The sequence below is a fragment of the Mixophyes fleayi genome, chromosome 10 (genome assembly GCF_038048845.1).
Source record: "Mixophyes fleayi isolate aMixFle1 chromosome 10, aMixFle1.hap1, whole genome shotgun sequence".
Lineage (NCBI taxonomy): Eukaryota > Metazoa > Chordata > Amphibia > Anura > Limnodynastidae > Mixophyes > Mixophyes fleayi.
This window is the reverse complement of record NC_134411.1, coordinates 96811681-96837529: the sequence shown is the minus strand read 5'-3', so window position 1 is coordinate 96837529 and position 25849 is coordinate 96811681. Positions and strand designations below refer to the sequence as shown.

The 25849-nt window shown below is 42.6% G+C and overlaps 1 protein-coding gene and 1 long non-coding RNA gene across 3 annotated transcripts in view; one reads left to right on the top strand and one right to left on the bottom strand.

The window, feature by feature from the left end:
- LOC142104523 (uncharacterized) overlaps positions 1–25849 on the top strand; it is a 412155-nt gene that overhangs the window by 265877 nt on the left and 120429 nt on the right. The window lies entirely within an intron of this gene.
- URI1 (URI1 prefoldin like chaperone) overlaps positions 17248–25849 on the bottom strand; it is a 63419-nt gene continuing 54817 nt past the window's right edge. For both annotated transcript variants that reach the window (XM_075189239.1, XM_075189240.1), the window contains 2 exons: positions 24626–24857; positions 17248–19641 (listed from right to left, as the gene is read on the bottom strand). In XM_075189239.1, the coding sequence (XP_075045340.1) occupies positions 19456–19641; positions 24626–24857 (418 nt within the window). In that variant the 3' untranslated portion in view covers positions 17248–19455. The remainder of the gene's footprint in view (positions 19642–24625; positions 24858–25849) is intronic.

Here is a 25849-nt window from a genome sequence, read left to right as displayed (position 1 = left end):
GTAATTTATTTCCGGGGATGCTGATAGATAAATCACACCGGTGACCTCCAGAAGTATTGTCTGACTCCCAAGAACAATATATCTCTGCTGTCCTCAGAGTGACTGATTTATATAGCAGAGTGAAGGAACAAACAGGCTGCAGTTATTTCGGGGGGTTCTTAACCTGTGTTATGTCCAGAGGTACCAAAACAAAGTTACTCATTCAAAACTGCTACTGACCATCCCAAGTCTCTGATTCTTAGTTTGTGTGAGAAGCCCAGCCAAGAGGTTCTGCGTCAGCTTAGATCTTTCAGTTTCCTAAAGAGAGTCTGGGAAATGAGCAAGTGGTGTTTCCTAGACTGTACATAGGGTACTTCAGACCATTAAATTGCAACGTAAAATAACAAATTTCTGATTAACTAGAGATCTATAAAATATCACAAACGCCCAGATTCAGAGTTGGATGTGAGTCAGTTTATGCAACGTAAAAATACGTTTTGCCACATTGCGCAAACACTTGTATTCTTATTTTCCCATGTATTTTGCGCCTGGGGAGGTGGATCGGGAGGTTCACATGCAAGTAGCGTGCAGTAAGGGCGTGAGTAAACAAGTAAGGCATGCTGTAGAGCACACCTCACAACTGTCCCGAACCAGGACCTCGAAAGTGGTGGGAGTTAAATAAAAATGGTCCGAGCTTCACCCAAAAGTGGGCATTTGGGGGAAGGATCTGGGAGGGGATATTTTGATCCAATTCTGCGTATCTAAATGGTGGCAGGTATGTGTTTAGAGTTAAAAGTACATTTATTGCACTCCTTGGGCCAGTGTTTGTAGCTTAATTGCCTCTGCTCTCTGTAGTGCAATAGCTACTGCACAAGGTAACCCTCCGGCTATCTCCTCTATCGGACACCGAGACAAGGTAATATCTGGTTTAGGAGGGGGGGAGCATGAGGGCTCTTACTCACTCATCAGGATGCTATATCTATTGTATAGAGGTCACTGGAATGCTCTCTGTATTGTATATCGGTCACTAGAATGCTCTCTGTATTGTATATTGATTACTAAAATAAGCTTTCAATTGAATACTACTCAGTTGGGACTGTGTTGTATTAAATTATAGCTATTTGGCCTAAACATTTTTATATATTTCATTGGTTATATACATCAATCTCTGTAATAGACAACATGACGTTGGTGTGTTGGAGCGCTGTGTTTGGGAAGTGGATCACATAGGACAATATATTCAAACCGGGAGTTTTTGAATGAGAGGAAACATAGCGGTAGATATTGGGGAGGGGAGTGGACATGCTTAATTAGGGTAAATTATAGCAACAGAAGGGGGCCAAATAGTAAATGGAGGCACTTACTTAACAAATATGGATTCCACGCACCCCGGGTTAAAGCGACCGAGGAGTATATTTACTAAACTGCGGGTTTGAAGAAGTGGAGATGTTGCCTATAGCAACCAGTCAGATTCTAGCTGTCATTTTGTAGAATGTACTAAATAAATGATAACTAGAATCTGATTGGTTGCTATAGGCAACATCTCTACTTTTTCAAACCCACAGTTTAGTAAATCTAGCCCGAGACTCCCCTCACCCCTCCTAACTAACTTGCAAGGAGGCTTGCGAAAAAGTTTGAGCCATCTGAGGTTCTCTTATAATCTCATACACTTCAGTTTAACGGCTTATTTAAATAATGTGATCACCAGAATATTATAACTAATTAAGATCTCACTACACAGTTCATAATATTATACAAAATAAATAAATAAATAAATACACTTTAAAAAGTTTTCAGGGACATTTAAATAATCGCATCACCTGGCTGTCTAAATGTTCCCTGTGATTTCCGAAGTTCTAAGGAGCAGCTTTTAAAAAAAATAAAAAAAATATGTATATTTCATGTAAGTGCGAGAGGATCAATTAAAGAATTAAAGTTAATGCGCTTCATTTTCATCTCACATAATGAATATATTATCCAAGCGAACCAATCTGTTTCCCAGAGAAAGGCATTCATTATATTAGCAATCAAAGTGTATACACACAAAATTCAAATTTATGAGTTTTAACATCCCGGCAATAACTGGAGCAACTGTATTTTGAGGGTGTAACTCTGCTCCCAAATGATTTACTGCCGACATGGAAGATGCGTTATTTATATAGTTTAAATTCTACAGCCGTCACCGACCATGATAATAATGTAATCAGTCGTGTTGTACGCAATAATGTCATTATTAATAAAAAGGTTTTTCCCCCAGTGTTTTAAATAACTTATTGATGAGGTATGTTCATCGATTTACATCTTTGTCTAGTGCACACTAATAAGTAGTGACAGAATACTGGCTTTTGTGTGCTTATACGGCCAAAATATGTAATCATTCTCAATTATTTCTGATTTAAAGGGACAGACCCAGTTTGAAATGTTGTTTCTTTGTTTTGACCTCCAGACTTGCCTGCAAGATCCTTTCTGATCCACTTTAACGTGTTTCTCATAAACTTGTAAAAGTGGGGTGGCTGAACTGTACTCTCGCCTTTTCTTGATTGTCAGAACAGCTGTTTTAACTCTGAGAACTATTAAATTGTTGCTTGCTGAATGCTGCCATATTTCTTATAAAGTCCCATATCTTAACTGATGGACCAATAAGTAAACTGCTGTTGTTAGCAGCAATGTATACTTAAAGCATTTACTTGTTAGGCTGGGTAAACACCATACAAAATTTCTCCCAATGCGATATCGTTAATGATTTTACCAATGGCTGACAAAAAAAAAAAAGTCCCAATCAGCAGCCAATTCCTGTGTACACACTATACACGTTTTAGCATCAGATCTGTGCTCTTCATCTGCCATAGCCATCGACTGAAATGATCGTAACTCTCCATAGAGATCTATGGACACTGCTGGTCCCGAGTACATACACACTGCAGGATTGGAACGACATTGTTCCATAGTTGAACGAGATCTTTAATTCGGTTTCAAAATCAAATCAAACGATATTACGAGCTTAGAAACGATAATCGCTCATCATTGGAGCGTACACACTAATGCAATATCAGACCGAACATTCGTTTATCATGTGATTGGCCCGATAAAATCTTTTGCAGCTATCATAGTGTAATCAATGGTCTCCGTATATATTATAGTTTATCGCATTCACATATCTTCTACAATGTATTGTACAGTAAAGATATCAACCACAACTCTTTCTGCTTGACCATAGTAGGGTCGGGGGGGTGAGAAGAAAGGAGCAGCTCAGAGGGTTCTGCTGGAGGTCCTGGTCTATACAGGGGGCCTCATTCATTAAGGAATGTAAATTAATTTAGAAAAAATAAATTAAATTAAACAAATTTTTTTTTATTCTGCAATGTTTTATTATTAATGACTTGTGAGAGTCATACACACAGGGGATAATGCAGATCTCGATGTCCAACTAGTGTAATATGGATGTATGCACATTCTAGTAGCAGAGCGGCCCCGGACAGATTGTGTTTAAAGGGGTTGTTCAGTTTTAACAAATCCTCCACCTCCCTCTTTGTCACCCTGCACCTCTGTGTAGCAAATAGAGAGGAGACCCTTCTTTGGGACACTTGAATAATGGCCAAGTTGTTTTGTACCCAAGGCAATGTTAGGTGTATAGATAGATCTCCTTCCTAGCATTGAGAGAGCCTCAGCTACTCTCCTGACCATTACCAATCACACATACCTGTGACCAGGTAGGACACAAACCCTCTTCTCTGGTAGCTAGTGTACAATTCAGAGCCCATCCTCTGGTGGCTAGTGTACAATTCAGAGCCCATCCTCTGGTGGCTAGTGTATAATTCAGAGCCCATCCTCTGGTGGCTAGTGTACAATTCAGAGCCCATCCTCTGGTGGCTAGTGTACAATTCAGAGCCCATCCTCTGGTGGCTAGTGTACAATTCAGAGCCCATCCTCTGGTGGCTAGTGTACAATTCAGAGCCCATCCTCTGGTGATTTCCTACATGTAGAAGGGGCAGGACGAAAAAAGGAGAAAAACACCCTGAAACCTCCGAGATCCCTCAGCAACATTTAGCAGATTATTTTCATATTTAAAATGAAAAAGGTTCTTAATTTTCAAGGGCTTCCAGGGCATTGGGTTTAGCTTTGATTACATTAATGTTGGCTTCACATTAAATATAGATTATTTTTTTTTAATTAAAATATAACTGTTAGGAAATTAGATTATTGTACAAAATATTAAAGTATGATAATCAGAGAATGGTTGGTAGTTTTGCAAACAATAAAAATAATAAAATAGAATTCTTGGTGCTCATATCGTACAACAATGGGTTTTGGGGGTGATGCACGCAAGCAGCCCGGACAAGTGAGTGAGCTGCAGGGCAGGTTTGCTGTAATCTGATTGGACTGTGGTGTGTGACCATCCTATTGTACCTACAGCACAGTGATGCTATGTAACATCACAGCTACAGACCCAGCAATGTATTTCACCCAATTTCTAGGTGCCCACTTACAGGCAGGTCTGTCTGCCCAGCCCAGTATCCAGATCTATGACCAAGTGTGTGGTCAAGTCTGAAAAATCCACCCACCTGGTTATTGTGGTTGGAAGTATACCGCACACACGATGAGATAGATCACTGTCTGATTATCCAGACGCTTCAGTCGATATTCGAAGGATCGTGATCAAACGTTGACCGGGATCTATGACCTACTTGTGGCCATACCCGCTGCGATTTACTGGCCCTAGATCTAAAATGACTTAATGAACTGCCATTACCTTCGCCTCTCCTCGTCACCGATCACCACCTCACGCTCCCGACTTCAGGACCTTGCCCCGTGGTACCCCCCACATTTGGAACTCCCTGCTACACCCAAAAAGACTTGACCTCAACCTCAAATCTTGCAAACGCTCCCATAAAACTCACCTTTTCACACTTGCTTCTTGTGACAGCTCCCTCCTCGCGCTCCACCTGCCCCTTTAACTCCACCTCTATCATCTCCGTTTACTACCTCAATCCGCAGGGGCAAATGTAGGATTTGTAGAGAGGTTTCCATGTCACACCACCAGTGGGCGTAGCTATAATATTAGACAGTGCTTGGCTGCTCTCCAACTCTTCCTATCCCTATCATATACACGGGCAATGTTGAGTGCACTACTGTTAGGTGCACGCAGCACTCTCTTATTGAGCAGAGGCGTGTGAAGCCGGACATACCTCCCAAATGTCCCTACAGTCAGGACACAGTCCTGATTGAGTGTGTCGGAACAGTTGACAGACTGTCCTGCTCTCTCCTACCTGTTCTTGCTGCTTTCAATATTTGTTGGGGAGAAATGGCTGTGAACAGTGCAGACAGAAACGATCTGCACACAAGCTGCAAAGTGACTGGTCCCGGGGCAGGGTCCAGCCACCTCAAGCATACAGTACGCCAGGCTGGTAGGGGGTTTCCAGGCACTAGGACCCCCCCTCGGTTTGCCTATGATCTGCTTAATATTACTCATTGTTATGTTTCCTTCTAGTTGTGTCTTCTTATGTAGTAAATTTCTCTATGATCTCTTGTATTGATTTTTACTGATTCTATTTATTTTTTTCTCTCGTCTCTTACTTATCTGTAATTTTTCTATTTTTTGTTGTTGATTGTGTGGCGCTGCAATTCTCTGACACCGTATCAATAAATTAAGTTGATGATGATGATTATAACAGCTTAAATGTTTCCCGACTGTCAAATCACTCTGCGATGGTGCAGCTGAAAAGAATGTGAACAAAGTTGCATTTTAAAAAGTCGTTTTTCACGAATTGTGGTCTTTAAAAATGTATGTATTTTTGTACAGAAAATTCTAATAATAAAAAGTAGAAAAAAAAAAAGCCCAAATTTACATTATAAACAATTTTTTTGCTTGAACTAGTAATAAACATTTGTGAACGGATTTGCAGGAAAAAAGGACTATTGGCCCAAAATTTTTAATTGTCCACAAACTGAACTATGAGAGACTGGCTCCTCTCAAACAATTGTATAAATACTCAGGGATTGGTCTGCACTGTACATTAATGCAAAAGTCGAGTTGCTTTTGCAATTTCCCCTCTGAATTTATCTGATAAAAAAAAAATGATTTGTTTAAAATAAATAAATAAAAACTTTATACTTTTCGAATAAACTTTTTCCAACAAACACAAAGAGAAGGGCAGGAAATATATACACGTTTCATAAAAATCTTTATGGCTCTTTAGCAAACTCAGTCGCTGCCTTATTACTAAGACTAATATTTCGGGTCTCATTATTAAGAAAACAAAAGAAAATCGACCCATAAAATGTTTTACACCTTGCAGTGAATCCGTGATCGTACTGGCAATACCATCCAGAAAATAGAATTTGCATTTTTATAACCCTGTTACTTAAAAGCGAATTGGAAGTAGGGAAGGGCCTGTACTTGTGTTCATTGGGTCCTTTAATCCCAGCCAGGGCTGTTTTATGCCTGAGAGCACCTTATGATGCTGTAACTAACCTCAAACCTCTAGCAGCGGGAGGTAAGCAGACCTCCAAATCCAGCAATGTCATGCTTTACAGGGTTCACACTCTGCAACAGCATGAATGAAGGGGAAAAAAAATAAATAAAAAAAAAATGGTTGCCTTGGAAACACTGGAGTCTTGGTAATTATTACTGTAACTGTGTCTGCACACCCCACCTATAACAGAAATGAATAATGAATTATAATCACTGAGTGGCAGCTTTCTGTTCTTCAATGTGCTCTCTGCCTCACCCTACTGGCCATCGGTAGGAACTGCTGGGTGAAGCCTCAAGGAATTATCATTTTGCTTTTCTTTTTTTTGAAAAACATTATAAAGTAGCACAAAAGAAAGGGTCATTAAATGAAAAGAAAGGCAAACTATGTATAACATAACATTGTCTGTTTAGGACCATGTTGTATCTACTTTTGTTTTGTCTACAAAATGTTTTATTTGTGCTATATTGTTTATCATTTATGTTTATATATTGAACATTTTATTAAGCCAACAATAAAATGTAAATGCTGTTTGGTTTGTTTTTCATAATAACCAGCTGCCCCAGCACAATTTTGCCTGTTTGCTACCTGGAATGTAAATCTCAGTATGCTCTGTTAGTATGTGTGGATAACTGCACAGTACCACTTCTATACTTGTGTACCCTGTGTGTATTTCCTATATGTTCTTATATTACATGTAGGAGCAACTACACAGTTCCACTTCTATTGTTCTTCATCCAATGACAGATATTTGTTGTCATTACATGTTTGTGATGTACAGTATTGTACGTTTGTCATGGTATTATCATCACCATGTAAGCTGTATAAGGATATGTAATTCTTGGCAACTATATTTTAGGAATTTCTGCCTCCACGGCAAATTAGGACTGAACATTTTTTTTTTAAAGCACAAAATCTATCTGGAATCTTTTTATTACAAAAATAATTTTCCAAGATCATTTAAACATTTTTCACCAATAGAGATGATCAAAAGTATTAATAATATCTTGGAGTTTGGTAGCTGGAAGCAGTTACAGCATTGGATATTCTTGCGTTCCCCTAACATTACCCCAATGTAATGTGTATACTACAATAGCACATTTTAGTACAGCTCATGAGAGTCTGCTACCCCAGTATAAGACTCCTATAGTGCCCTGAGAAACGGGTCCGATAGCAGATAGGGAAGGATGATATAGTTCGAGCAACACTGGAGCAATGGAACGCGGTCAGATGCTGTTCAGCGTCACCCTTCTCAGCCTCCAACCACCAGGAATGTAGACCAATCAGCGGTGGCGGTCCGCTCTGGATTGTGGTTACAGTATAAGGTCAGTTCCCTAGAGAAGTTGCAATAAGTATGGTAGAGGACATTTTTAATTGGGTAACAGGACATATAAGCAGAGATTATAGAGTAAAACGATGGTGCTTTGATGTTGGGGGAAGGGTAACATTAGTTTGCGTACATAAAATAAGCTGTCCCTTGGACCGGTGAAAGTAGACCAGAGATGGGCAATGGCTGGCGCTAGTGCCACTTGTGTGCCTCTAAACCTTCTCTTTCAGCCCCCAGTTTTATTGTCAGACTGGTTAGTTATAGAATATCCCATATAATTAATGCCTGTTGATATATTATAACAGATAGGTGTCTCTTTCTTGGATTAAATGTATTAACTTACTACTGAGATTAAGAGTAATGTGCGGCCCTTTTGATGATTTGAGGACTGTCCGTGTGGTCCCTGAAGTGTATCAGGGGCCACACTGATCATTAGTAGACCCTTGACAATGGTCTTCATGGTGATATTGAGAGAACTTCCCCCCCCCCCCCCCCCCCCCCCCACCCTTGCTGTCTTGGCTGCCTCATGTTGCTGTCAGCAGAGACAGCCAATCACAAAACAGTCCAGAGGGGGCGGTGCTGTCTACTGCACCATGGAGATGGTTGTCAAAGGACGACCTACCTGGAATTTGGCTCATTCTGATGCTTGGTAAAGTTCCCCTTTATCAAAAATGATCAACTATTTAGAGATCACCTTTAATGAGATACAAGGGTGGATTTTAGCAGAACAATATAAAGTGTCCATTAGTTTATTGTACAGTGTTAGAAATACACTTCATGTGCTAGAGAACAGTGAACAATTAGCCCAGGCGGACTATCTATCAGCCCTGAGACTCATTTGCGGGACACGGATAACACATTCCCGGCCAGAGCCGGTTATGTAGAAGTTAGAGCGCTTGCAGTGATTTACTGGCCATAATTGAGAAGGCTCAGCAGGAGTGGGCACGACTCAGTATCGGGGGTTAATGTAGGTTACAAGGCAGCTATTTGTAAGACAAAAAGATTGTGCGGTGCAGACACGCACACACACGTCTGACAGGTTCCCCCCCACTACATCTATTACACATGGCATCTGTGGCTTCAGACCCATCGTAGGCCTGGCAGAGCTCTCCAGTAATTACAGTCTTGCTGAAATTAGTCACACGCACCTCACATGTATATATACGAGTGTGTGTGTGTATATATATATATATATATATATATATACACATACATATACACACACACAATCCATCAAGGGGTGGGATATATTAGGCAGCAAGTGAATAATCAGTTCTTGAAGTTGATGTTTTGGAAGCAGGAAAAATGGGAAAGCGTAAGGATCTGAGCGACTTTGACAAGGGCCAAATTGTGATTGCTAGATGACTGGGTCAGAGTATCTCAAAAACGGCAGGTCTTGTGGGGTGTTCCCGGTATTCAGTGGTTAGTACCTACCAAAAGTGGTCCAAGGAAGGACAACCAGTGAACCAGCGACAGGGTCGTGGGCGCCTTATGTTCATTGATGCACCTGGGCTAGCCCATCTGGTCCAATCCTACAGATCTACTGTACCACAAATTGCTGAAAAAGTGCATGCTGGGTATAATAGAAAGGTGTCAGAACACACAGAGCATCGCAGCTTGCTGGGGCTTGGGCTGCGTAGCAGAAGACCGGTCATAGTACCCATGCTGACCCTGTCCACCTTCGAAAGCGCCTACAATAAGCAGGTAAGCGCCAGAACTGGTCCATGGAGCAATGGAAGAAGGTGGCCTGGTCTGATTAATCACCTTTTCTTTTTACATCACCTGTGGAAGAGATGGCACCAGGATGCACTATGGGAAGAAGACAGCTGGCGGAGGCAGTGTGATGCTCTAGACAATATTATGCTGGGAAACCTTGGGTCCTGGTATTCAGGACACGTACCACCTATATAAACATTGTTGCAGACCAAGTACATCCCTTCATGGCAGCGGTATTCCCTGATGGCAGTGGCCTCTTTCAGCAGGATAATGCGTCCAGCCACACTGCAAAACTTGATCAGGAATGGTTTGAGGAACATGACAGAGATCAAGGTGTTGACTTGGCCTCCAAATTCCCCAGATCTCAATCCGATCGAGCATCTGTGGGATGTGCTGGAACAACAAGTCCCAGCCATGGAGACCCCACCTCACACCTTACAGGACATAAAGGATCTGCTGCTAACGTCTTGGTGCCAGATACCACAGGACACCTTCAGAGATCTGGTGGAGTCCATGCCTCAACGGGTCAGAGCTGGTTTGGAAGCACAAGAGGGACCTGATGGGGGGGGGGGGGGGGGGCAGTTCCCGATTAGGATTGTTGTGTTGTTTGTGTAATCCATGCCAGCACTTACATTAAAATCACCCCCTGCCCCAGGGGTAGGAGTTTAATGCATATATGTATTATGTACATATCAATTTGTTTAAATATCTACTCACAATGTACACAGGGCCTTACAAACAAACAACCCCAAGTTCACACTTTTGGATAAATAGGGAAGAGACCCCTTCCCCACAGGAGCTTGTATTCGAATTAGATAATCGGAGACAGACGCGCAGGCAAAAGTGTTATCGTTTAAAGTGTGTTGATCATTGGTGGAAATCAGGGTTTGCCTTTAAACTAATCTTACTGCGCCTTTATAAAAACTTTAATGATAATTATACATTTCTACTGATGTAATAATGAATACGACAATGTATCATAACATGAAATTATGGGCATTTAAAAGAACAAAGGGGAGGGGTTATACATTGTATATAATTATATATAATATAGGTTTCAGAACCCTACACAGACCAAACCACTGGAGTTGTGCCTATAGTGTGTGTGTCGCTTAACTCGCTCTAGAAGTTCATTGATGGACACAAATGTGACTTTTTCTTTTTTTTACTTTTGTACATTGGAGTACCCCTGATGGTATCCACAATTCTACTGGGGCCACACTGCAGGGGGCCCACTGTGCAAGTAGGCCCTGTCTCCTGCTCTTGCCATCATGCTTGTTTTGGCCAATGACAATTGAGGTCCTATCACCAATAATATCAGGAGGCCAATCCAACCTGGGGCTCAACTTGTGGAAATAGCCTATCGGAGAAGCTTTGATATATTATAATAAATGCTCCTTTTATATGATGCCAGCTTACTATAGACCAACATATTGTGAGTAATATTATAAAGAAGTTGACCTATGATAGTATTAATACTCTTAATGCACATTTGTGTGGAGGAATCACCTATTGGTAAGCGTGGGTGGTATTGTTGTCTAATGCAGCTTTGATTGCAATAAGATGTAGAGCGATTATAAGAAAATTAATTGCATTCTTGCCCTCAAACTTCTAAAAGACGGGTTTCGTAAGTCCAACTGGATGTACCACCAACAAGTCTTGTCTTAATCATACTGATGAATTAATATATGTCAAAAAATGATCTGTTGGGAGGGTAAGTCCCACTTCTCTTGGTCACTCTTCAAGAAGGTCCTGGCTGCAGGTAGAACTGGAAGAGATCCAAGGTAACCCAAATATGAAGCCCCCCAACCCCTCATTATTAAGTAGTAGGCCAGGCTAGTTGTGGGGACTATCTCCATGCATGCACTTGGTTCTTCCTGCTCTCAAAGGACTTAATGCCTTTCTTTATTTTATTGCAAAATTCACTGCAAACTGAGAAATGGAATTTGTCTAGGATTTACTTTTGGAACAGCAACATGGAGAAAAATATGGTAGAGTCCAATCCCTGTTTTAAACCTTTCTATCAGTAGATTGTCATTAGCCAGTGTTTTCCCAAATCCAGACCATAGGGAGCCCTAACAGTGCAGGTTTTCCATATCTCCCTGCTGGAGCACAGGTGTAGTCATTACTGACTGACACAATGTAGCAGATCCACAAGTGGTCCTAATTATATCACAGGTTACCTGGAAAACCTGCACTGGTAGGAGGCTGAGATTGGGAAACACTGCCAAAAATGAGACCTGTGACGTTCAGTATTCCAAAATTTTGCGTATGAAAATTAATATAATAGAAGAATGATATTCCTGTGTGTAGCCTATATACTACACACACTCTGTATCCCGTCTCTTATATATACATTATTCTGTACAAATATATTCCTAGTTTATCAGCTGCAGTAAGGAAGTGAAGGGGTTAACGAGGGCGCATATTATACCAGAAGTCCTAATTTATTGACCGTCCATCACTCATACATCACAGGAACACAGGTTGTCCTGTCTGGCATTTGCTCCCAGCTCAATTTCTCCAAATATTTAAAATGTACCTGCAGAAATCTGCTAAGTGCTCGAGTCAAGATTATCGAAGTGTTAAAGGTCGTCATCTCCTCAAAGAGGGAATCAAATCTTTGCCAAAACATTTCTCGAAGGAAACCTAATTGGACGTATTTTATTGAAACAAAAATGCTTTTTACAGACATTCAGGGTTATTCACAGGGAACAGCGCCTGGTGCCTGCAAATCTCTGTCCTCGGGGACAAGAGGTGGGTGAAGACTCATGTCAGAAAAATAAGGGTCCAAGCAGCACTAAATAAGAAAAATATATATATTTTACCAAAAGCCCCAGCCTTCTTACATATTGATTTGATTGTACTGTGCTTTGGGAGATTCAATCCTACGATTATATTTTTATCTTACCTACTGATAAGATCGTACGTATACATCCCAAGTGTTTCTCTTTGTTTTTAGGGCCAAATTCAGCCAGGCAGGTTGCATGGTGTTGTACCCATTGATGCTTTTCTTTGTTTTATCATGATGCTATCGCTGTTGTGTTACATCATCTTTAAATGCTTCATATACCCAACTCTCAACTTTGCTTTCTCATTGTGCAGGTTGTTACTGTGTAACTAATCTCATATCCTACCCACTCATTTGCTAATCCATCCTCTCCCTTTCCATACTTCCACTCTCTACTTCCTTAGTCTTTCACCATGTATCCTCGCTCCCGTCCAACTCATCCCCTGCCCTCATCTCTCTCCCAGATCCAGCCCACCCCCACACACCAGCAACTCTGCCTTCTCATCCATTTCTCCCCACTTCCCTCTCTCCTGTGTTCTCTGAAATTCCAGATCCATCTGCAATCAAATGCTCTCTCTACGCAACTTCTTTATCTCCAACTCTCTTAACCTGCCTTCCCTGCTACTCTCTACAATGGGGGTGCTCTCTTTCACCCACTCCATCAGACCTGATGACCGTTCAGGTGGCAGGGTGGGCATCCTCTTATCCCCCAATTATATCTTTCGTATACTCCCGTTCATCCTCCTTCTTTGAATTCCACTCTATCCGTCTCCTCTACCCCATTCATCTCCGTGACTCGGTCATCTACCGCCCCCTTGGTACCACATCCTTGATAATTTTGTTGCCTCACTTCCCCACTACCTCTCCACAGACTTCTCCTTTATCATCCTAGGTAACTAACATCCACATTGACAACTCCACTGACGCAGCGTCCACCAATCGTCTTGCCCTTTCTACCTGCTTCTCACAGAGGACCTCCTTCCCCACCCACTATCATGGTCACTTCCTTGACCTTGTGTTCTCCCATCAGTGTGATTTATTCCCACTCTCTGTCCACCATCTCCTCTCCTTCAATTTTTACTTATCTTCTGCACCCATCGGCCACGACCAAGTTAACAGTTAGTAGATGCAATCTTGATCCTGTTATTTTCACCTCTTTGCTTGAAACTCTCTTATCCCCTCTATCCACCCTGGCCTGACCTACAACCACAGCCTCACAATCGTTCAGGACTCTTCTGTCCACTTTCGCCATTCTAAACCCCAACCATGGCACTCCAAATGTAACTGGTTCCTTCATAAATGCACAGGTACTGTTGAACGCCCCTGGAGGAAGTCTCGCTACTTGGCAGACGTCCTTCATTTCAAGCTCATCGCATCATCCTATAGTTCCACCCTTTCCCTCACTAAACAATCCTTCTTTAAGTCTCTCATTTCTTCAAAGTCCTCTAATCACAGCCTCCTTATTACCACTTGCAACACACTCCCTTCTGCCACTGACTGGTCTTAATTGTGGAAGTGAAAAAAGAGACAATCTCCTGCTCCCATCACTCTTCTGCCAACCCTACCACTCCCTCCTCTCTCCATCCAGCCACCACCTCTTGTGCTCCTTTCTCCCAACGTCTGCCCCATTTATCTTCTCCCTTTTGCCTCCAAAATACTTGAGCGGCTTGTCTACAAACATCTCAGAAGCTACCTAACAACTTCCTTCTTGATCCTCTCAATATGGGTTCTGCCCACTCCACAGAAACTGCCTTGTCCAAAGTTGCCAATGATCTTCTCTCAGCCACTTTTCCTTGCTTATCCTCCTGGACCTCGCTGTGGCCTTCGACACACTGTGTTCCCCCACTTTCACCACGTCACACACGGTGTTCCCCTGCTTCCACCACGTCACTCTGGCTCCCCCTTTCACCACGACACACTGTTCCCCCGCTTCGACCATGTCACACTGTTCCCCCGATTTCACCACGTCACACTGTGTCCCCACGATTTCACCACGTCACTCTGGCTCCCCCGCCACACTGTTCCCCCGCTTCCACCACGTCACACTGTGTTCCCCCGATTTCACCATGGCACACTGTGTTTCCCCACTTTCACCACGTCGCACTGTTCCCCCGCTTTCACGTCACAAACTGTGTTCCCCTACTTTCACCACGACACACTGTTCCCCCGCTTCGACCATGTCACACTGTTCCCCCGCTTCCACCACGTCACACACTGTGTTCACCACGTCACACTGTGTTCTGATTTCACCACGTCACACTGTGTTCTGATTTCACCACGTCACACTGTGTTCCCCCGATTTCACCACGTCACTCTGGCTCCCCCGCCACACTGTTCCCCCGCTTCCACCACGTCACACACTGTTCCCCCGCTTCCACCACGTCACACTGTGTTCCCCCGATTTCACCACGGCACAGTGTTTCCCCACTTTCACCACGTCGCACTGTTCCCCCGCTTTCACGTCACAAACTGTGTTTCCCCACTTTCACCACGTCACAAACTGTGTTCCCCCACTTTCACCACATCACAAACTGTTCCCCCACTTTCACCACGTCACAAACTGTTCCCCCGCTTCCACCACGTCAAACTGTTCCCCCGCTTCCACCACGTCAAACTGTGTTCCCCCACTTCCACCACGTCACAAACTGTGTTCCCCCGATGTCACCACGTCACACTGTGTTCCCCCGATTTCACCACGTCACACTGTGTTCCCCCGATTTCACCACGTCACACTGTGTTCCCCCGATTTCACCACGTCACAAACTGTGTTCCCCGGATTTCACCACGTCACAAACTGTGTTCCCCGGATTTCACCACGTCACACTGTGTTCCCCGGATTTCACCACGTCACACTGTGTTCCCCCGATTTCACCACGTCACACTGTGTTCCCCCGATTTCACCACGTCACTCTGGCTCCCTCTTTCACCACATCACACTGTGTTCCCCCACTTTCACCACGTCACACACTGTGTTCCCCCGCTTCCACCACGTCACTCTGGCTCCCCCGCCACACTGTTCCCCCGCTTCCACCACGTCACACACTGTTCCCCCGATTTCACCACGTCACACTGTGTTCCCCCGATTTCACCACGTCACACTGTGTTCCCCCGATTTCACCACGTCACACTGTGTTCCCCCGATTTCACCACGTCACTCTGGCTCCCGATTTCACCACGTCACACTCCCCCACTTTCACCACGTCACACACTGTGTTCCCCCGATTTCACCACGTCACACACACTGTGTTCCCCCGATTTCAACACGTCACACTGTGTTCCCCCACTTTCACCACGTCACACTGTTCCCCCGCTTCCACCACGTCACACTGTGTTCCCCCGATTTCACCACGTCACACTGTTCCCCCGCTTCCACCACGTCACTCTGGCTCCCCCGCCACACTGTTCCCCCGCTTCCACCACGTCACACACTGTGTTCACCACGTCACACTTCCCCACGTCACAAACTGTGTTTCCCCACTTTCACCACGTCACAAACTGTGTTTCCCCACTTTCACCACGTCACAAACTGTGTTTCCCCACTTTCACCACGTCACAAACTGTGTTTCCCCACTTTCACCACGTCACAAACTGTTCCCCCGCTTCCACCACGTCACTCTGGCTCCCCCATTCACCACGTCACAAACTGTTCCCCCGCTTCCACCACGTCACAAACTGTGTTCCCCCGCTTTCACCACGTCACACTGTGTTCCCCCACTTTCACCACGTCACAAACTGTGTTCCCCCACTTTCACCACGTCACAAACTGTTCCCCCGCTTCCACCACGTCACAAACTGTGTTCCCCCGATTTCACCACGTCACTCTGGCTCCCTTCTTTCACCACGTCACTCTGGCTCCCCCGCTTCCACTCTGGCTCCCCCATTCACGTCACACTGTTCCTTCCTTTTCACCACGTCACTCTGGCTCCCCCTTTCACCACGTCACACACTGTTCCTTCCTTTTCACATCACACACTTGCACCCTTTTTAACCACATCACTGTGTCCCCCTCTTCACGATGTCACATACTGTGTTCCCCCTTCACCACGTGAGTGGGGTACGTTTTTCCGTCTGCAAGAATGGCTACAACCGTTCCGATTAGTATAAGGCCGACAAGGAGGAAATAGGGACTTATCATAAAGCAGACTTACAACATTCCCCTCACGCTTAATTGTCGACAGATGTCAATTGCGACTTTCTAAAATGCCTCCAGCTTGAATGAGGTCAGTTACAATGGCCAGAGTCAGATGGTCGGTTTTAAGGCGGTAATGGGCTGACCCGCCGCCTGGATTACATTATACCATTGTCTCTGCATCTCAATCAGTGGCTCTAAACCAAATAGTACAGAATATTTTATCAGGGTTTCCTAATATTTTAGGTAAGGGTAAGATGTCTTTATAGCAGATCATCATATTGGACGCATTGGGGCTGATACAGGTTTTAGCAAAATGGGTGTAAATTGCTGTTAAGAAAAAAAAAAAAAAAAAAAAAGGCCACGCAAAAATGTCTGCATTTCTGCTGTACACATATGGAGGTGCCTCTGCCTTAGGAGCTTATGCTCCTGGTTTACCACAATCATCATAATCAGGGAGTATATGCAATTGCCCTGTGGAAGGAGAAAGATATTCATCATCCTAACAGGGGTATACACGCATTTCGTGGAGTTTGTGAAAAGTTAAACTGATGGATAATTGTCTTTTCTAGCCTCAATGGCTATGTAAGAACACATGTAATGTCTACAATGTATACAATTATCATTATATGTTGGAAGCACATAGTCAGTGTAGGCCCTGCATACAATGAGGTACCCTTGACACTGGGATGCAGGTTTAAATGCTTTGATAAGAATATGAACCAATATTTCATGTTTTCATTCTTCTAGATACACAGATATGCAGTATGAAGGATAAGCGCTAACTACTGTCCTTTTTTTACAATACATGTAAACAAGAAAACGTGCACTTACATTCACAGTAAAAACTTTATTTTTTTTTACATTTAACATTGTGAAAAATAGAGTTCAAACGATTCACAAGAATTTTTTCTTTGGAAAAAAAAATACTATTACAAAATACCATTTTTCCTCTGATAAGCTTCCGCGTGAATGTCTAAAAAGCGGTTGTGTGTAATGGTACAGAAAGCGCTCACATGGAACTACAAGTATGGGAATACAAAAAGTACTTGTTCATTGTCGTCGTACAGGAAATACATATATTGTAGTTTAACGATTCAGAGAAGGGACATCTTAAATGGGATTTTCCACCCTCAGGAGACTTTAATTTATGGATTTGTAATCCTGAAAATCAACCCCCCCCCCAGGCAGAGAAAGCGGCACAAACTCAGAATGGGGCATGCCAGAAGAAGACTGATTACAGTCCAAGAACAAAACTCCCTCACCCTCTCTGAAGACAGTTTTTGGGGCTAGAGAGGTGGCGTCAATAGTCCCTGCTGTATAAAAAGTCAAGGTGTTACAGCCACAGCTGATATTTTAAATGAGAAAAATACAGACATTGTCACCTTATTACACCAAATGGAGTATTATTAAAGGAAATTATCATTTTTGTATTTAATAAAAATATGCAATTTAAAAAATTGGATTCAAATTGTACTACGGTTCTTTGGGTTTATTTTTTTTCCAGGTCTGCTGGTTGCTGACCAGCTTTAGGTGAAGAACTAGGGTATGTTTATGGGGGATAAAGAGGTACGGGGCCCTGAATGACAATCACAAGAGGTCTAGGCTCCGTTTACGTGTCACATTTGTAACCCGATTATGAGTTTGTGTTGCTAACATTACAGATGGTACGTTTGGTTATGGCAGTCGGATGTTGATGACACAGGACGCTCTTAACGACACCCTTAAATAAGAAATGTTATTAAACCGCATCAGGGTAACAGAGAACTGTCAGATATTCAAGCGTAATATTTAGATGAAGCCACAGATATATTTTATAACAAAACTTTTTTTATTATTTTATACAAAATGATACTTCCCTCTAATGATTTAAAATGGAGACTGTGGAGGAAGCCATTTTGTAGGCTGAACCAATTTTCACAAGAATGAGGCCTATCCCGTTCACAATGCACCAATGACATCACTGGGGCACCGAGGCCTCACTACGCAGTGACTGAGTATTGCCTCCGTCCATAAAATGGCTGCCTCCACTAGGTGTAGGTGACACGTCCTCTTTTAAAGGCACTGAAAAGGAGTCAATGGTGACCTGTTGCGGCCTACCAATTAGAGGTCAGCTGTTATTAGGTGCATTACACTAACGTGCAAGTACCTTTTGAATATAGTGTGAATTTGGTACGGTCAGCGATGTCCTGATTTTTAAGTTGCTATTCATTGAATTAAATGGAGCCTCACAAATACGAGCCTCCACCATCTTCTTTTGAGCTGCATTGCATCTCGAAGGACGTGTGCAGCGTGGTGTCTCTATTGAAAAAGTTCATACATCCATCTTGTTCGGCTGTAAAGCTCAAAATTAAGCTAAAAACTACTGAATGTAAAGAATTCGTTGAGGCCACCAAAAATTTCCAGTCACAAAACGTTTGACTGCTGAACGGAGTCCGGTATTAAAGTAGTTTACTCCTGGTATTGAGCAAAGAGAAGGTAAAATGTTTGCATTGCTTTTTAAAATTTCGCCATTTACCACAGTGTGGCACTAAGTTGTGGTTCCTGACATACAGTCCATGTGTTATGGATATCCCTGTTTGAGCATAGTCGTGTCAGAATAAATGACCGTACCTATAGGTTACTCCTGAGCTAAACAATTGTTTGTTGACCTTAAGGATCGCAGGTCCCAGAAAAAAAAAAAATGAGCAACGAAAACTATATTGCAGAGAGACTGGTAACTTGACTGCAATGACTTTTCTGTAAAGTATTACGGTCCCTTAGTCAGGGGGGCTCGATGGGGGTCTGTTCTCAACGCTCCAGAACGTTGAAACACACATAAAAAAGGTGCAGAAAGTATCACTCAAATAAATTGCATATTTATTCGGAAAAAAAAAAATATATATCTGACTTTTTATCTGTAGATTATCAAAATGACTGAGAATTTATCTTAATCATTGTATGTAATAGAGAGTACACTAAACCTCACCTAGCACAGACTGAGCTGGTCAACAAAATCCCGACCCGCGCGCTCTCCTCTCGGTAACGGGAAACACCATAAATGTTATTTTGCTTGTTGTATTCTGGCTGCTTTGAATTTTGAGACCCTCTTTGTCCCCTCTTCGGGGATCTCAGGGGTCTGTTCTTCTGATTTTCTCTCCTGGATGGTGGGCAGAGCTGGGTGGGCGATACTGGTCACTGGCACAGATATACAGAACGGTTCCTTTTCTATTACAGTTCCCGAAAATGCCTGGAACAAATTATAACAATTACTATACACACACACACACACACACACACACACACACACACACATATCCATGGTGTTGTCAATCAATAACCCTTGCTACAGGTCTTGACAACCTGTGACACTCCAGGTGGTGTAAAACTACAAGCCCCAGCATACTTTGCCAGTAGATAGCGGACAGGGTACGCTGGGACTTGTAGTTCTACAACACTTGGAGAGCCGCCGGTTGTCCAGGCCTGCTCAGATGTGTTCAGTAGAGATGGAGGCACAGAAACAGTCTACAGTGTAGATTCTGCTCTTATGGGCTATTTAGACCCCGTTAAAATGTGAATCAGTGCAGGAGATCTGCACCTTTCCAATATCTTGTGATGGTGCTTAGAGAAAAAGAAGATGTAACTTCTTTTGTGGGTGTATATGGCAAGCTTAAAGGTATATTTACTAAACTGCGGGTTTGACAAAGTGGAGATGTTGCCTAGAGCAACCAATCACATTCTAGCTGTCATTTTGTAGAATGTACTAAATAAATGACAACTAGAATCTGATTGGTTGCTCTTGGCAACATCTCCACTTTGTCAAACCCGCAGTTTAGTAAATATACCCCTTAGAGTTCTAGATGTGTGGGGGCTTTCTGGTGTTTGTTTTTTTTCCTTCACAAATCATGAAATTTGTGTGTTATGTTTATTAATGGTCCTAGAAGGGGGAAAAAAAAAATCTTAATTTGTGGTGGTGCTAACGTTAGTTTGTCGACAGGGATGAAGCAAGTTGACCGCGTATGAAGTGCGTCCTCCGCTGTATGTCCAGGGGAGTGAGTTTTAAATAGTTGTGACTTCAGGAGGCGTGTCTATCATTCTCCCGCTGTGTGTGTGTTTGTCAAAGAAAATAAAGAAGCTCACACTCGCTACAAAGGTTTTGTATATGAGGCGTAAAGTTGTAGAGGGCGAGTTTGCAAATAAGCGAATGTAGCAAAGGTGAAAATATCTGTATAAAAATAAAGTGAAAGTAACCAACGCGTTTCATCTGAAATCTCAGGCAGACCCCATCAGGGACAGTAAGTAATGAAATACATTGGTATTGGAGGGTTTACACCTTCTAAAGGATTTTCCGGTGGGGATTAATTTGAGGCATGAATGGGATGGAGCCTGTATATGTTACAAACATGACCCCCTCCCCACATACATTTTCACTGTAACGCCATCCCCTCCCTCACCCATTACAGAACATACAATCAAGATAATTAACCTATATAGTCTGCATACCAATCATGCCTCAAATTAACCCCCACCTGAAAATCCCTACAATACCACGATAGCAATATTAGTGTATTTTATTACTTACTATCCCTGATGGTCCGACTAAAATTGTGAGCGAAACGCGGTTTTTTTCACTTTCTTTTATACATTCTCACCTTTGCTATATTCGCTTAGCTGCAAACCCGCGCTCTACAACGGGAAGCTCTGTGCCTCCCCATCCCTTCAAAGAAAATTACAAAATAAGAAAGGCTCGCCCCTGCTACGAACAGGCAATTACAGAGGGAGAATCGCAGACATGCCGCCTGAATATATAATACAAAAGTATTCCACGCAAAGAAATGGGAACACTCTTAAATTGACCCTCGGACATAGAACGGAGGACGGGCATCAAACGAGGACGGCTCGCTTCATCCCCGTCAACAAACGCCCAGAATGCTAGAACCACCACAAAATAGGACACACTCTAACATGTACATTTGCATAATTTGTGGAGGAGAAACAAGCACCAGGAAGCCCTGTACATTTAGAACCTAAACAATATACATACAAAATTTATGCAAATGTTTTGGGCAGGTGTGGGAAAAAATGCTGCAAAGTAAGAATGCTTTCAAAAATAGATTAATAGTTTCTTTCTTATCAATTAACCAAATGCATAGTAAATGAACAGAAGAGAAATCTAAATCAAATCGATATTTGGTGTGACCGCCCTTTGCCTTCAAAACAGCATCAATTACTTCTAAGTACACTTGTGCAAAGTCAGGGGTTTGGTTAATCATACACCTGACTAATCCTCCAACCATACCAAACAGATGATAATGACCATCCTTTCATATGTAGATTGAAACACAGTCTTCAACTGAAAACAGAAACAGTTGTGCAGGAGGCTTAAAACTGGATGAGGAACAGCCAAACTCTGCTGCAAAGGTGAGGTTGTGGAAGACCGTTTCAGGTCACAGGTCATACACCATTGCAAGACTGAGCACAGCAACAAGACACAAGGTAGTTATACTGCATCAGTAAGGTCTCTCCAAGGCAAAGATTTCAATGCAGTCTGGGGTTTCCAAGATGTGCTGTTCAAGCTGTTTTGAAGAAGCACAAACAGGCAACGTTGAGGACCGTAGACGCAGTGATCGGCCAGGAAAACTTAGTGCATCAGATGAAAGACACATCACGCTTACTGCCCTTCGAAACCGAAAGATGTCCAACAGTACCATCAGCTCAGAACTGGAAAAAGACAGTGGGACCAAGGTACACCCATCTACTGTTCGGAGAAGTCTGGAGTGGACTTCATGGAAGAATTGTGGCCAAAAAGCAAACCTTCAACATAGAAATAAGAGACTCAACTATGCACAGAAACATAGGAACTGCAGTGCAGAGAAATGGCAGCAGGTGCTCTGGACTCAGGAGTCCAAATGTAAAATATTTGCCTGTAACAGAAGACAGTCTGTTCACTGAAGGGATAGAGAGAGCGGTACAGTAACGAGTGTCTGCAGGCAACAGTGAAGCACGGTGGAGGTTCCTTGCAAGTTTGGGGCTGCATTTCAGAAAATGGAGTTGGGGATTTGGTCAGGATTAATGGTGTCCTCCATGCTGAGAAATACAGGCAGGTACTATCCATCATGCAATACCATCAGGGAGGCGTCTGATTGGCTGTAAAGTTGGAGCCAATGTCATTAAGAACTATCCTCAGCATAAAGTAGAACAAGGAGTCCTGAAAGTGATGATATGGCCCCCACAGAGCCCTGATCTGACCATCATCGAGTGTCTGGGATTACATGGACACAGAAGGATCTGAACAAGTTTATATCCACAGAAGATCTGTGGTTAGTTCTCCAAGATGTTTGGAACAACCTCCCTGCTGAGTTCCTCCGAAAAATGTGTGCAAGTGTACCAAGAAGAATTAATGCTGTTTTGAAGGCAAAGGGTGTTTACACACCAAATATTGATTTAATTTAGATTGCATTTTGTTAATTGATAAAAAAATACAACTATTAACACTTCTGTTTTTGAAAGCATTCTTACCACACCTGCCTAAAACTTTTGCACTTTAATGTACATCATGTGACCACTCCTATATCCAGCATAAGGAGACTGGATCAGAGAGCCACACAAGGAAGGTACCAGACCCACAAAGTGAAGTATTACCCCGCCTTTTAATCTTTTCCATACAGCAGTGGGAAAAAATACAAAATCTTATACCCATCGTGTAGAAACAGCACAAATTGTGCCTAAAGAAAAAAGGGCATGAACTATAAAAACAGCATCTAGACTGAACCAAGAACCAATTGACAGAAGAATGGGGATGAAGCACTCCAAGTATTATACAGGTGCTTCACTTATGGCCTGATAAGTGCTCTCACTACAACACATTTAGTGAGTATGATGGCAAGTTACAAGGTATTTGCATCTTATTTCCTGGTTTTACTTTGGAGTCCCCCAATACATGATTTGCACCCATTACGGTTCCTAATCGTGGTTCATGTTAGCGGTTAAAGAGCTAATTGCTGTGAAAATCATTCTGCCAACCAGAGATCAGGTCACATCCTGTACTATTTTAACATCTAATCACACCACTGCAAAACCAAAGCGTCATAATGTGTGTGGCATACATCAGATCCCCACATTAGTTGCTGCAAATAAATTGTAAAGATAGATCTATGGAAAAAGTGTCAAGCCAGATCCTATTATTAAATAGGACCTAAGTCTTAGTTATGGTATTTTCTCTCTAATTTCACGCATGGACAACATTGTGGGTGCTTGGAGTGTAAGGTAAGAGTTTTGGGAAGTACAAACTAGCCCCAGACCTAAGTAAATCCCTATCCCTAATCCTAGTGAGTGAATATAATGTGAGTACATTGATTTCTACAGAGAACAGACTTTTACAGCAGTTTGCTATGAAAGTGCCAACATCGTCCCACGATCAGAGCCATGTGCAATAGCGGAGGAGAATCTTTCCATTTCACACACATAATCACAAAATATTTACAATACCAGAGCCAGAATTGCTGGACGGGAAACATTTTTGCATTTGTATAGCACTGACATGGTCTGTGGCACGGTACAAAGAGAGAAACCTGCAGAGGGCTACCAACTTATAGGGGGAAACGTTATAAGAAGCAAGCTAGCGCTAGGAGAGGCACAACGGAAGGAGGCATTTTACAGATAAATTAATTTCACTGAGGCATGAGGCACAGCGAGGCCACGTCCTAGTGAGTTTCTAGACTGAATATTGTATCAGACCACATGTGGCTGAGTGCAGGCGATAGGTTTCCTTTGATAGGAGATTACATACACTTATACTTAAATCTACAAGAAAATGGGTGTACCTTTTCCTATACTCATAAATTGAACCCTTCCTGGTACCAATAAACATTTGATGTATAGCACAATTCCCCCTGTGGTAAATTTTACAAAGTATTATGGAAAATAACGTCAAGTGGACAGTACTCCTCCTTAAAGCCAAATAGGGGCATATTCAATTAGGTCTAAAGATCGCGGATACGCGCTCCCACTCGTTACTGCAACATCGTGGATTTACGTACGTGCCCCATAGGTTGCGAATGGAAATCTGCAATGTTGCCAATTGCCAAACCTAACTGAATATGCCCCATAAGGTCTTAAATTGAAAACCTAAGTTATAATCTGAGGCCTGGTTTATACTATAGAATGCAGCAGACACACAGCACAACTACAGTTCCTGAATGTTACAATGTCCAGATAGAGAGAGAACATCTCACCTCTAATGGTCCATACACCGGAGACGGCTTTTTATGTACGTGATCGTCCTCCTCGCTGTGGTCGCTGAATGTGCAGTCTTCCAAGCTGACGTTTCGCAGGAAACCTCGTCTCTCCTCGAACTCGTGGGGGCTGTTCTCGCTGGTATCGCTACACACGCTGTTCTCCCGGCTTCTAGACTTCATGATGGACTTCCGAGGAACATACTCTCCATTCACCACGTCCACAAACACTCTGCCAAGTAGAATTTAAGCTTCATGATTGGCACGTTGGGGTAAATGAAGTGTGTACTAATGTACCCGATCCCAAATCTACCCATACCAGAATACCTGGGCACCCTTGTTACCCTAGTGGCAGAGCAGGGCTGGGGGTATCATGCATTCTGTAAGACCCCTCCTCTGCCACTTACACTGTATTCTCCTCTCTACAGGGTGATTCAAAAGTCGAAGTACACCTTTTTATTTCAAAAACTCTACAGGAATTGGGCCGATTGGCCGATTTCAAGATGGCGCCCATGTTTGGTACATACCGTAAAAGATAGACCACGTCACCCATACCTTACTGGAGTATTCAGGTTTCCCAATTTCCTGTAGAGTTTTTGAAATAAAAGGGTGTACTGCGACTTTTGAATCACCCTGTATACACTGCCACAAGTACCAGCCCCAATGGACTTGCATAGACCAACATAATAGCCCCCATGTTTTAACTGTTGCAAAACAGCTCTGTAGCCCCAGAACCTTAACAGCAGAGTAAATATAAATGTTTTTATAAATATAAGTAAAAAATAAATAAAAATGTTTTAACAAATAAATTCTTGATTTGGCATTTTACGAAAAAGGTAAAATGTCAACAATAAAGTAATTCTAAATGACAGATCCCCATTCCTAAACTCTAATCACTATTCTTGGACATTTTATGGTCATTTAAAGCATTTTGTTTTCAATATACTTTAAAGACAATTCTTCAAGAAAATAGAGGCACCTGCATTATTCATTACTGTACTATTCTGGTCACACATGGAAGAAATCAAACAAACTGTGTAAACAAATTTGTGCTTTTTTAAGTTATTATTTTTAAGAATATTTACAGTATTGGGTGCTACTTAGAGCATTCACAGCGTTAATCCAATCTGAAGCCAATCAAAACATTAAAGCATTCACGGAGCTAGACCGGTAGCCAATCGGAGCATTAGAACATTAACAACAAAATGCAATAGAGCCAACTGT